Source organism: Opisthorchis viverrini (genome assembly GCF_000715545.1).
Source record: "Opisthorchis viverrini unplaced genomic scaffold opera_v5_88, whole genome shotgun sequence".
Lineage (NCBI taxonomy): Eukaryota > Metazoa > Platyhelminthes > Trematoda > Opisthorchiida > Opisthorchiidae > Opisthorchis > Opisthorchis viverrini.
In genome coordinates this window covers 108,601-123,562 of record NW_008751745.1, presented here as the reverse complement: position 1 = coordinate 123,562, position 14,962 = coordinate 108,601, and the positions used below count along the sequence as shown (strand labels likewise).

General features: G+C 42.2%; 1 protein-coding gene across 1 annotated transcript in view; it reads left to right on the top strand.

Annotated features, from left to right (window-relative positions):
• T265_13654 (hypothetical protein) overlaps positions 1-14,962 on the top strand; it is a gene marked incomplete at both ends in the record, with an annotated part of 29,888 nt that overhangs the window by 2,516 nt on the left and 12,410 nt on the right. The window contains one exon of the mRNA XM_009169911.1: positions 7,817-8,365. Coding sequence (XP_009168175.1) covers positions 7,817-8,365 — 549 coding nt within the window. The remainder of the gene's footprint in view (positions 1-7,816; positions 8,366-14,962) is intronic.

Here is a 14,962-nt window from a genome sequence, read left to right as displayed (position 1 = left end):
AGGTTTGACTGAATTTACACACAATATCAGGCGTCAACTGAAAAATGGGCATTAAACAACCGCAGGGCAACTTTCATCGCACTTTTAGTGCGGTTTGTGGAGTTCGGGAGAACAAATTTCAACTCTTGGTCCTTTTTATTTCATTGACGTTTTGAAACACGCTATATTCGACCTATTCGAAATTCAATCAATCAACAAATCACCGTAATATTTCCCGCCTTCTTCCAAAAGATTTCACATTACTAGAAAGTGCTCCCAAATGCATTGTCGCATGGTACGATGGTACATTGCAGAAGACAGCTATCAGGGACAACAAAATCTAACGAGAAGCTTAAAGCAGTAGAGATAGAGATCAACGACATTTTTTATCCAATCGGTCCTAAAATACTGTGGGCATATTCCACTCGGTGACGGACTATCTACTGTTTAACACACTGTGATATAGAAATATTCAGAAGCTCGGTGGAATTCCGAAAAGCAGTGAATGCCGACTAAGACGATTTCTAGTGAAAAAGTTTTTATTTACTGGTCTTTCGCACACATGAGTGACGGACAAACTTTTCAAAACAACTGCCAAAAACACTTTTTACTTGGTCACCGTTGGACCCTAAGCGGAGACAGCCTGCCTATCCGAATTGTGATTTGATTAAAAAGTGGGAGCCAGTTTAACCGCATGTTGTGGGTTTTTCGGAATTTGGGTTGACTGGGAAAATTTCACCCAGTTCGCCTAAGAAAACGAAACAAGTAGAATTCACATCAATAAAATGCTACATTTATATTATGCGATATATATATATATATTTGACTGGGACGGAATTCTTAATCTGGGTGTTTGGTAGACGGTCCAGTAAATGAAAACCACAGGAAGTCATTGAAAATTCGTTTGAGGCGTTGAATAAGCTGACCACTGCGCTCAAGCATGAACGCTTTCACCTATTGAGCGTGATACATCAGAGGGTCACATTGTGCGTTAGTCTAGTTCATATTTCCCTGGCTTCACCTTCAATAGGGTCACAGTTATGCAGTGCTAATGAGCTCTAAAACGTAAGATACTCTACTCCAATCCTTCTATTTAATACGGACTAAAACGAATAATTTAGTCAGGAGGGGATGAGGACCACACAAAAACACTGATGTGGATAAGCATTCTACAGTTCCCAAGGCCACCTTCAAGTAATAAAACACATCTTAATTTCGGAATGCATGTAGTAACCAAAAAGTGCCCCGGTGGTTTATGACGCCTTTTTGATTAAAAATCTTTTCATCCGCATAATGATGTTTTTACGGCGAACGTGGGGAATTCTTTATAATCTGGTCCCTTGCGCGTATTACATATCTAGACTTTTGATATCGAAATTGGTTTAAAGGTCTGTAAGATACAATAACACTTATAAATTATAATAAACCTGGTTAAGCGATGTCAGTTTTTATATCTGAGAAAATCTGGCTTTTAGATGATCCTTCACCGTTATTTTCTGAAGGCAAGTACGTTACAGAATGATTAAGAATAAAGTAACGCATTATTTGATTATTCGTTCCTCCAACGGCTAGACGTTGGAAAAATGGACTTGTTTTTTGAGCATCGTTGGACAGATGAGCTCTTTCGTGTGATTTTGGAAAATGCTATCCCGTTTAGTCGTCGTAACAAAACGTCTGGTCGAACCCATTCAAAAATAGCTTGAGGCCAAATGCTTGAACTCAAACGCCGGGATTTACGCACGCACGGCCGAACAAGTACGTGCTGAATTTCAGTCGAATACCCACAGTTACACGATTATTCTGTCGCGGATAAATGGTTGACTGAGATCGTGTGGAATTCGACAGAACCTTGGAAACATATTCAACTTGTTGACCTGCATCTTGTTCGTATTCTTGTCTAGAACTGCGTCTATCTCCTCTTCCCTTCATTCTCCCCTTCCTGTTTCCGTGTGTGCCTAGGGTAATAGCTGTTTTGGCCATAAAACCTTCACTAATCTGGTTGTAATACAATGAACTTCCTGCGCTCAAAAAAAGGATCCGAGTTTAGATGCTTTGCAAATGTACCGGTGAATGAGTTTTTCTTCAGTAGTAGTAGAAAATACTATCTGGTTCTTGGGCTTAAAAAGCGATACTACATATAAGCGTACGCTAGATCAGCTGTCATTGTTTTACACAGATATTTCGTGAATTGAGCCCACAAACATTGAGTCCTATATTCTTATTGAGGCTGCCTGTGGGATGTTTTTCCAGACCAGATACTAGATATGTGGTTCATCGCGTCCTCTCTATTCTCTGGTGATCAGTCACATCACAAATAACAGTTGGGCTCCGCAAAATGGTTAGTTGTTCTTTGGCATTCTAACTTGCCTAAGTTTATTCCCTTCCAAATTTATTATGTCGCCCCCTTTTGGTGCTAAGCAAACCAATTCAACTGGACAACCTGCTGATATGCTTACCCAATACATTTGAAAAATGTATATAGCAGACGAAACAGTATTGAACCTCAGAAGTCTACTTCAAGACATTACTCAGATTGATCTTAAAATTTGCTAAAATCGGGATTGATGATGGATAGCCCCGCAAATGTGTAATCACGGCTTCAGATTCTCAACACTGTAACGAGATTGTACGTCATCGATGCGGCCAGCCAAGTCAACAATATGGAAGCACAAGTTATTCACTCTTTGAATTTGATCGTACGCTTTATGTTGTTGAGCCGCCTTTTCTATAAATCTTTGCGTGAAAATATACTTCGCAGTAATAAAATACATGATATTTTGAATACTTCGGTAAGGCTTGTTGACTGTCACACAAAGCCAGACGGAAAGTTGTGGTTGCCTATTGACTGTCTTGTGATGACTCTAATCTGAGAATTCGTCACTGGATTGGCCAGTCGAAATGTAATCACACGATGCGGATTCCGTGATCGAAGAATATGTGATGATATATCCTGTCTGAATGTGGGCTAAGCACAGTGCTGCTGGGCCACTTTGGATCGAACGTATGAGTATTCCAACTCCTAGCCGTTCCCAGTAAGGATGCAACAATCATACTATGCTTGTCGGAAAAGTTCATCAGAATAGATCAGTTTTACCTGGACGAAAACGCTGCAGTCTAAAATTTTCAAATCTCACACTGTCATCAGTTGCTTGATGTTTGTTTAATTGACTCTAAGAGGTCAGATCATTATCTATGCTTGCACACTCAGATGCTGCATTCACGTATTGTTATACTGCTCAGAGGATAACTCGACGATTGGTGTCCCTTTGTTCCATCCACAAAAATTTCCCGCGCACCGTTTGAATGGTTTGCAAAATATGGGTGTCGCAGATGAGACTGACTATCCTGGGGTAATTGAGAAGATTATCTATCACAAAACCCGCCCGAGTTTGGTTGATCTGCCTACTGAATCCCACAAGCTCTGAGCTGGGTATGCTTTCTTATCAACTGGAATTCCTTGCACAAAATCTAACAATCAGAGCAGGTCACATAACGCTCAGTGATCGGGCCAACAGATAATGACAGACAGTGAAATTCCGGTTATCTATGGAGTACACGGTCCTATCAATCAGATCGGCTGATATGCAAGGTGAATAGGCAGAGCAAGGATTTAAACTCTACAGAAGTCGGCTTACTTCTTGCGTTGCATGCAGTGCGCAACTTTTTGACACGACGAAGATGGGTTGATGCGAATGCTGCTGGTTTCCGTTCTCGCAGGCCCCCAGATCAGAAGTATGTGTAGTGGCGTATGTAGGAGGTAGGTTGTACACAGGGCCTGTGACCACAATTATGTAAAGCCATCCTCCGTTTCTGTTCCGCGGACCTGTGGCAGCCGCATTTATTGCGACCACTTTCAACACGCTTCGTCATCATGACCGCTATGCCTAGCTCTTAACAGCATATGAGGCAGAGAGTTTCCTGCGTAATATTTACTGGGCGACAACATATTAAGGTTTTCCACTGAAGAGGCAACTCCCGGCAGGCTTCCCAAACGAAACAGATTTGGGTCCGATGGCAGAACCTTCGGCTGAAGAGCCAGCATTCTGATTTACCCTATGCGTACTCTCAGGCCCTGTGGCAGCTGCCGATGAGCAGTTGCCATCGGATAAATGGTCGGCTTTCGTAGCACTGGTTTTGACTAAACCCTGTGTTTCTCGAATCGATTTCCTCTCCTGTTTTGAACACCTATCCAACTGTCTTAAGCTTTGTTCCGCGAAGCTCTTTCTGATTGGAACCATATGCGTCTGAGTCAGCGAACTTCTCTCACCCAATCTGCAAACGCTCCGAGCATCAAATGTACCAGTACCGCAAATACATCAAACCCTATCCTATCTGAGAAAACAAGAAACCAACCATCTTAGCTCTTCTATACTCAACCGATGATTGGGAAGTGAATTTTTTAAGAGATTTTTAATGCATCAGCGCATTCACTTGGCAGGTGATTATTGGGCAACTATAAACTGGGTAAGAACAACAATGATTAGCAACATCCACTCATTTGCATACCTATTTGGTTTTGACGAAAGACTTAACTCAGACCCAGCTGAGTCTCTGGTTTATGGTGTTTTTAAGCGTGATTATTGCCATTAGGTTATAGACAGCCCTGTCAACGGCTGATTCTGATCTTCTTAGTTCAGACTCTTTTTAACATGATCTTTCGGAATTTTACAGCTCGCCCTGTCCAGTGCATCAAAATTTACTGATATATCCCTCAGACTATGACCAACATAAGTTATGGGGCTCTGTGCCACACAGGTTAGTCTCTCTGCTTTATCAGGCTATGCTTCCTCAATGCCTAATCTGCTAAACCTTCGGGTGTCACATGTTTCATTCGTGTATTTGAATAAGGCACGTCCGGTCTCCATTCCTTTGAGCTAGAAGATATCACTAACATCTCTGAGCCTGGAAATCCCGAGTTTTCTTGAGGTCTCACTATATCATTCTGAATAATTGCACCCCACCACATTTTCGCCTTTTGCCTGCAGTGATAAAACTGTCATATTCATTCTATAATACACCCTGAACGTTTCCCCCGATTCGTAGGCTCTCCAGGGACAGCTAGGTGAACGTCATCGTTCGCAAGCTTTTGGTTGAGGATGCTAGATTGTGTAAGAGCGTATTATCCAACGTCCGTCACTTTCTGCAAGGTCACAGTTTCTAACTGTTGTTTTGTTAATCTCACCTCATTCTCCTCACTATCAATAGACCGCGCGCTAGTCGAAAATTTCTCATGAAGAACCGATTTCTCGTTAGCCGTGCGCCACAAATGGCCCTCATTTCACACTTGATTCGAGCACATTACTGCATAAATAAAAGACTGAGGAAATTTGTTTTGGAAGCCTCCTCAGAAAGGACACATAGTTATCTCTTAGTGGCTGCGGATTTTGTATTTACATTGGCTTGAAGGATACTTGCTGTGGTTACCCCGGTGGGTCTACCTTCCAGTAGGAAAAAACGAACTCGAATTCGACTCGTATTAGACTACATGAGTGATATTCATTCCTGGAATTCGTGTTTTGAATACTTGATGTCTGACATCACTGTTTAACCACTGTTTAACCATTGGAACACTTACATATTATCGGCTGTGAATACTGTGTGTCGTCGGCCTGAGGCCCAATTTTTTACCCACTATTCGTTCCGGTTATGTCCATCGATTGACCCGTTTTACATTATTATCTGGACAGTGCTTTTCATCACAAGACATGAGCTAGGCTGTTCGAACGAATAACAGGATAGAAGCACCACGAATGATCTCCTCGAATCTGTGTAAAATGGTATCCGATATCAATAAATCACTCTTGGTAGACCATAAACCTTCTCAGTTTAAATGAAAGTCCAATAACTTGCGCATTATTGCACTTCATTACCTGTCCGTCAAATATCGATTGATGGAAAGTGAGCAACCAAAAAACACGGTACTTATGGCCGCCAAGTCTTTAGAACTTAGTTCCAACCTTTTCGTAGCTGCCGTTGATCAAAAAACCATCATAGCATGCACCGTACGAACAAACCGTACGCGGAAATTCTTTGTTCCAAAATAGGTGTCAATACCAGTGGAATATCATGCACACAAAACGTGCACCCTTTAAATTTTAAGTTTGAAGTGATTTTCACCAGTTTATTCCCTTTTCGTTTTCGATTGTTCCCAGACACGAACCAGACGCATTCCTCAACGTATCGAGGAGCAATAAAATGTTGCTTTTATTCTCCTTTTCCAAGCCGCTGAACAAAGTTCGTGAAAGCAAAACAGGAACACTTAATGTTATTTCACACTGAGTGGTTTGGAGATTCCCACATAGACGATTGGTAGTATAGTTTCTTTCAAAGGAAAATTCACTCACAAAGCTGTCGATCCTCTGTATCCTATATACTACTCAGAGTGAAAACATGTTGCAAAGATTGTCTCAAATACTTGTTAGATGGCTGATTGAAGACGCTATGTTAGACTCAAATACAGCTCTCCTTTTGATTTACATCATATTTTTCATAAAATATCCTCAGTTCCATCAAACACAACGTTGGGTTTCTTTTAGTTTTTCCGGTGCAGAAAAACCAACGAGCTCAAAGATATTTCCCAAGTGTTGTTTTAACTTCAGGGTTGCATGCATGCACACGCAGCTAACTTATCCACTACTATTGAGTACTTTCTCGTAAAAAACGGGGTCCTTCTCAAAAACCCGCTGCGTTTTTATCTCGGAAACAACCACTTCATGCGGTCCTCATGAAAGTTACACGATAAGAGATGGACGTGATACGCAGGAGTGTGCGTTTGACTTGCTAATGTGTATGTGTTCATTCGATGCTGAATTTGAAACAAAACCGACGCCGCGTTGTCAACCCGCTAATGGAGACTGCCTGTCATCCCATGGCACGCAGTGGCATTGGCTGCCAATATCACATGTTACAAGTAAATGAACCAGTCATGTATTAAGAAATATTGTATACTCAAGGTTGCTCTTTGTGTGAGGGAAGTTCTTTTCAGTTTCAAACATTGCGTTCTAATGTAAATTCTACCTTGTCAAAGTTGAAGACTACAACCTCATGAAGCGCTGGGGACTGTTTTCTCGCATTAAGACTCCTCAGAGAAAGTGCCCATGCTATATATGAAAGGAGAATACTTGCGAATTGTACGAGTTGATGGAAACAATCCAGACACAGCTCTGAAGCATATCTTGTCGGCTATTTAACTACCCAAGGTCAATGTATATTGTACTCAGCTACCATATAGTGGTTCAGACCAAACTAGAAAACTTAGAGATGTCCATATGTGATTTATTGGCACTTTCGCCTCACTCTTAAAGGGAAACCTTGTCCGATACTTCATTTTCTCGTTGCCTTTCACAAACACGCTGTTTGGGCTGCAATCCGACACAGAAATCCCAGAGATCTTCAGGATGATTGAGTTATCCTCGTTATGTGATTGGCACACTAAATGGGGGGTAATTATGGGCAAGACAGCACACCGGTAGGTCAAATCACCCACAAGAGCCATCCCAGTATTATCCGTGCAACTCTTAGCTTACCGAGAAAGTCTCAATAGTTCGTTGTTTCTGGTCTCCTTAGAAAAAATGCATGAAAAAGAGAGCAAACAGCTATGTTATCATTGTCTGCTACCTCTTAGGGCAAGTCAGAATTCTTCGAAACAAGGCTTGATTGACAGTATTTGAATTTACCTTTCTTAGAACCTGAGGTTTAAAACGACATCCAAAGGAACCCCTATACCAGAAGACGTTGCTCATGTAGATGAATAACGTCAGTCTGTGTCTAGGCAAACCTTGGTTTTTATTATGGGTGGTGTGTGAACAAGTAACCTCCATTTGTGTTCGTCTTTTAGAGGGACAAGTCGCCCGACCCAACCTCAGAAACAAGAAAACGAACGGGATCCTCACAACACAATCCTAATACATCGCTGTCAGTGTCCGATATGGGGTCGAACGAAGGGCGCTGTTCCTCACCTTTGGCAAATTTAGTCCCCAATTCTAGAGAATTTTCATCTGAACCAGGGCTGGTTTTTCCCCCACCACCTGCATTTGGATCTCACCAAAATCTGGGGTGTCTTTTGGGAATTCGCGCCACATGCTGCCGGCATGCTCATTATTTATCGGCTGTTGTCGGTGTGACGGTAATTCTGGCCTTGTTTGGACTCTTGGTGATCCAAGAACAACGAGGTTTCAATCAGCCAACAACACTTCGAACACATCATGGTCCGTCCAGAGTCTCAAGAGTAGTTCATCCACTCTATCGGGCACAGAAACACTACGATGCCATGATTGTTCGTCAGTCGGAGCGATTGAATTCAGAGTGGATGTCTTGGACACAGAGTAAAGAACTGCTGATGCGAAAACGCCTGCTGACATATGCGGCCAGATTCCGTCACGATTTTGTAAGTTCGGCTGAATTCAATAAGGGTTCTATTTCGATATGATGATATCGATGTGATATGTTTTTCCTTTTTTGTGTTTTTGTACTACTTAAATTCCGCTTGTGGTCTGTTCAATATCACGCGTGTTTCACATATAGTTACACTCTGTTGATTCACCAAATAAGCAAGCGATGAAACGCGTATGAGGTTCAACTACGTATTTCGATATCAAGGCGAATCACGTGAATCAGTCCTTCTCCTGCTACTCAACGGACCATTTTTCCTGGTATACCCTTATTGAATTGAACCTTTACATGCAATTCTAATGAAGACACTCAAGAGTTTGTTCAATTCCTTCAAAACATAGTGAATAGCCAGTGTGAGTTGACGCACTTTACGTGAGAGGAATGAACCTTCCCCAAAATTTGTAGCACCACGTCAATAAAGAGCAACTCCGTCTGAAGTAAACCCTCAGAAGCTGTCCAGATGATGAAGTTTCGATGTGAAGCTTTTGTGTACACCACAAACGAATAAAATTTCAGCACACCTTCAAACGACGTGGATCCCGCTGGGTGCAGACCGTTTCATCAGAATCTCAGGTATCGTGTACAAGGTGCTAACTCTTTCAAGCAGTTTATTCAACTCACTTCACACTCGTCGGTTCTTCACTAAATGTACAACGACGCAGACTTCGTCCTCAATACTGCTGTTGGCAGTGCCATCCCATAGGATGTGCAGAACTTTGAAAAGGACCAAGCATTTTCTTCACAACTACATAGATTTAAATGTAGTATGTCATTCGTTTGTTTCTCTGCTCTAGCAATTGAACAGGCTGGTTTCAAGATCAACCGTTTGAATGCGCACCCTCCTGGTAAAGATATCAACTGAATGTTTTGCGTCCGTGCTTCCACGTGCCTACTGAGCCATACCAATTATGGGTTCGACTTACTTCAAATAGAGGTATCTCAAATATATACTTTCCCCTAACGAGAAACTTCTTCGGGTCCCTTCAGCTATTGGAATAGGTGAAAACTTATAAAAAGACCACTTTTATGGAGGGACCACCCAACCATGAGGAACACAGGCGTCCCCAAATAACTTGGCAGTAGCAGGAACCTTTGTCCGCTATAAAAGTAACCGTTCTGCACAAGTCAGTTGTTCTTATCCGTGTTTTCTCAACTCCGGGTTATTAATTAGTCACCTCTACAGTATGAAGATGGAGCAACTTCCCGTCTCCTTTCCTCATTCGTGGTGTGCTAACGCCGATAGGTAATAGTGGTTGATCATGAGCGACTTGCAATAGCCACCATTTCTAGCAGCTACAAACAGCTTACACTTATCTGTCTGGCACATTGTTGATTGGCAAACTTGCGAAATATAGGCGGCTTGCTTGTGTTTCTTTATTATCTGTCTGTTTACCGAGCTTGGTGGATGGATTGCAAATGTTCCGCCATCAATCTGTGTGCCATCGCCAGTACCGGGTTGAATGAGAATGTCACCTCAATTTATGATGAAAAGCCTGCATATCCAATGCTCAGTTGGACGAACAGACCAACCACACAGTGTGGTTCTCTCCTCACATGACATATACATTGTCACCCTCTGCGTCGTGCAAGTACAAGTGGATCGGTTGAATAACTAAGGAGACGATGATGATGAAAGCTTATAGTGGAGTTGTCAACTAGTCGGATTCTCAATGCAGGAGCTGTTGACTGAACTAGGAAAGCCAAGATGCAATTTTAGGACATGGCACTGTTAGAGTGCAACTTCTATTTACAGCAGGCACACTTGCAATCCGCATTCCTGATAGCCACGCCGTATGGCCGTTTAGGCGGATCCAGAGGGCGGTGAGCTTGTCTTGCCATTTGGTACCATCCATCTTCTTTAGAAATAGGCCGGCTATCTCCTACTGCCTATGGTGATGTGAAAGTTGAGTTACTTCGTTACCGCACAGTGATATTGTAACCTGAAGCGATATCGCGGATCAAATAGATTAGGGTGCATACACTTCTACCGTTTTGGCATGGTATTCATCTATTCTCACCCGGACGATCGACCGCCTCGCGAGGTAGTACGCAGGTGCTTGCAAGTGAGAAGTGCAGCTATCCTAGAACTCACAAATATAGCAGATTTCTATTTCACTGCAGAAAGTGAGAGAAACGTGAGTGCCAGACGCCATTAAGTGACTCTATGGTTATAAGATGGCTAGTCGCTTCTTCATCTTAGTGTTACCTCTCCAAAGTGTAATTATAGGCAGTGCGTTAGTCCAAAACACTCATATTTGGAGCATCATAGTTCAGTAAAGCTGTGATTTGCTCGAAGACCTTGTCCGGGATAACTGGAATCAAATGACATGTGTGTGTAAACACGCGGTGTTCTTAGATCTTGGGAGATAAATCACAGGCGACACGCAACCACACATTTTTCACTTTTCACGAAAATTTGTTTCACCCATATGATTACCACCTCCCGGCAGAGAAGCTCCAGTCCTCTCTAAGGTTTCTCTTCCTAGTGAGACAAAAAAGTACATTATGTCAAGCCAAAGGCATGGATGGTTGCTGACTTTCATACAGCGGAGACAAGAAATATTCGAAGATGAATCACTGTAGGGCACCACTTCTATTATTGTACCTATTAGATTGGTTAAATTCAGGTGTGCATATTTACCAGGTATCTTCTCATTTAAAGAACTCAAGTCATGGTTAACACAGTTATTGCTTGTTAGAACCGTGGATCCTTTTTATTTTTACAGCACCGTTCTTGGTCTATACTCAAATATGTAAGCAGGGGTATCTGGTTGCATTATTTTTCTCTAATCGAGCAAAGTATCTACCTGCACGGTAGTCGCTCATCTGTTACCAAATTTTCCTTCATTGCCACAACACCAACAGCGACTCTGAGTTTTCCAAAATCTTTCAATCTACCCTTATTTTAATTTTGACAAAACCAGTTTTCGAGCGCAAATCAGATAGCAGCAATCCTCATGGGACGATGTGATTTTCCGGCGTGAGTGCGCATATGTATATGCGTGTGTGTGCTTCATTTTTTGCGTCCACTGTCCAAAAGTTGTTTATCCCACTTGTCAAGCAGCCGATGTGTGACCAGTATTATCGATCAGGAAAGTTCGTACACAAAACCGCTGTCCACTTATAAAGTGACCGAAAGCTAGGAAGCCGAGCAAGCGCCATGCTTTTTCGAAATGGAAGAACAGCCCAAAACGGACGTGAGACACTAATCGAATGAAAAGTGGACAGCGAACTGGTTTAGCGAGCCAGCTGGTTGCACGTAACCGGGAGGAATACGTTTGCATTTCATGAGTAAATTCTCTGAGCTTCTAAAGTGGTTTTTCTTAAATGATATTTCCTCTGCTGCTGAATTCAGCTGATGGGTGATTGTTTTTTTTATTGTTACGATGTCTAATAGTGGACGTTGGCATTGTAACATAGGCGTAACATAGGAGTGGCAGTTCATGTATGAGGTTCTTGAAGAAAACGGTCTATTATTATTCTGAGCTTCAGTAAATACGGCGTGAAAGTTTCAGTTTTCAGTACCCTGTTAGATTCCCTACAGGTAGACCCGTCGTATGTGATTTACCTTCTCAAACACAGTTTTACTTATCAGAATTCGGTGATTATCTAGATTTGTTGGTCAACACTATGAGTGGCCTGCATCCGTTCTTCAGTCACGGAATTCTCCCCACGTGGTCAAGTGCCGATAGATCGATTGTTCGGCTGATGACTTTTTAAGTTGATTTGCCGATCAACGAAACTTCCAATTGAAGAGCTAGTCAGTCAACACACGACCGTGTGATGTGGGTTCCATGATTGAAGAATGAGCGGTTCTAGTTTCATCCTCACTTGTCCGAAGGTTTAGGTGGTTCAAACTATCAATCGGGAGGTCGTGTGTCCAAAACTCCCCGGAGTTGAGCTGAGGAATCCCAATAACGGCGAACCACATGCACATTGTTTATAAATCTTCAGCATAGGCTGGCTTCAATTACACGACAAGTACCTTATCAGAATTTCTGAGTATCCACCACAACCAGGAAGCATTGGTCTTCGCAGTCACCACCAACTTTACATGATCTACATATTTGCCTACGAGAACTCACTTCACGCCCGTAAGCAGGCACTTTAATTGGCTACGCTCAGCATTGAAGCACCTTAAATGCAAAAACCACTGTCTCGTTAGATTTATTCAAGCAAACTTGGGAACGCTTGCCCATAACTATACGTATTTCCTTTGTAACAGCACAACGGTTTTGTATAGATGGAGTGTACGAGTAATTCAGAGGACAAGGAAGTCAGGATAAACCGCCGATCATATCTGGGATAACCCGATAAGACAGTGAATCGGTGCAAAAACTTACAGTCGAATTGAGCAGTATGTTGACTTACCTCAGTGACGAATTCTGAATAACCCGATGATAATTACAGTAAAAGTCAGCTGAGCTGCACCTGATGTCGTGTAAACTCCTCCAGTTGGGTATCCGTTTAACTTTGCGTAAAAATTGAATAAGAAAAGTTAGTATTAATTTCATTGTAGCAGATATGAGAAAATAAGCACAAGGTCTGTCAATCTATGCGCAGAAACGACCACAGGCGTGCGTGCTTTTCAGTATCGATACGACAGCTTGAAACTTTGACAACGCAATTCAAAAATTCCGCTACCAAAGAAAGTTTTCCGTAACCACCAATCAGCCTAAATTTAATGTGACGCTATAATTTTTCAAAAGCACTGCATATTCATTTACAGCCGTGTAACTGGTCATTTGATATACATAGATTACAGTATATTTGTTCGATCCGCCAGATCTTAACATCCGTTTTGAGCATGCGGTGATTTCCGGTGCGACAATCAGGTCGCTATTTTTCCGGGATGCAGTGCCAACTGGCAAATCGACATAGGTTTTGGTCACTTATTCACATACATTTGGAGAATTGCCAACTTTCAATGCTTTGCTCCACTGTGAATTTAGGCTGTCATAGATATGACAGTTTGTAAGTCGCTGTGCTTTTCGAATTTGTGCCTCTTTATGCCACTGTTCGGAGTTAGCTAATAGCGATGAGGATGTTTGACATACGAATCACTTTTTTCCACCTGTTGCTACACTTTCACTCTCTCACTTGCTCATTTCGCGGTTTTATATGACAAATTTGTTGGATACAATCAGTGAATATAGTCCATATACATATTCCGAAATTACACTTGGATTAGGGATTTCCTAGCTTCAGTTTAACCCTAATATTTTTGCCGAAAATAACTGCTCCCCAGTGATATCGTTTGTCTAATTTCGCACGCATCCTATTATTTTCCAAACGGTGCGTGGTTTCCCCGAACTGACGTGCCCATTTTCGAGCGCGTTTATACCAGTATTCACTTACCAACAATATAACCACTTCTACGAGGAGTGGCGGTAATGTAGAATTAATCTTGCAATCAATTGGTAAATTTGTTTGTTCCGGTTTTCGACCTGAATGACACTTCGATCCCTGGGTGGTTGAATCAATTTGCGCCTGACTTTAGTACGGTACAAACCCAGGAGTTGGTTGGTGCCTTGGCAGCACTCTAGGATCTTGTTTCCACTTTAGATTTGGCCATCACTTCTCCTTCTCTGCACTAAATCTGACCACATTTACAGGTGGCAAATCACCCTGAATTACAAACACGCTTTGTAGCTACTTTACTCTCAAGGACGTTTTCATTTAATCGGCCTTAGAAGCGATCTTTCGAATAGGCTATTCCACAGTATGGTCGCCTAAATTGTATAATACGTATGCTGATGTCAGTACTGCTCGATACTTTCATTCAACAGCACATTCATCCGCCTTAGAACTGTTGTCTATATACATTCTTCGGCGTCGATTTGAGCTCACACTGCCCGACATCTTATAGATTTTTGGGGAGATAAAATTCAATGCTAAACTGCTTCCCACAGTCGGTTAACGCATACGTGCATTCTCCAACATCAGAATACAGTAGTTTCCCGCACTTTTATTCAAATAATGCTTTTTTGCTTTCACATCCATGAACACATCCACGAATCCTGTCTTTGTTCCATTTGTAAAATCAAAGCTCCCTTCCAGCTGTACGTAGACCTTGCTTTTATTCCTCATTTTTTGGTAATGAGTTCAGTCCCACAAGCGAATGGCAGACAGGAGTGAATTCACTGATCGCTCGCGCACAGGAGGTCAGCCTGAATTTGGTGCCGAATCAAACCCGGGGGAATGGGACTTTTTGGCTAAGGTGTAGATGCTTATAGCTAGCGATCAACCATCCCGAACATAACGGCATAACAGTGAGCAGCGGAACATGTTGCCTATTTATTATTTATTAAACTGCGCGGTGTGCGGCGATTCCTTTACATCACCGTATCTCCTTTAGTGTAAAACCAGGCTAGTGTTATCGGGAGTCAATTAATAGCAAGTCATTAGAGTGGTAATAAACAAGTTAGCGGTATTCCACTTGCCCTAATGATGTGGTCGCTTTCGCATCGGAGGAACTAACTCACCTAAGTTGCCGAATGAAATGTTCATCAGAGAGTTTGATGATTATGCTGAAAAGTCCCAAGCCCGATACTGCCAGGGTCATGCTGAAATTCAAACATCTGAGAACTAA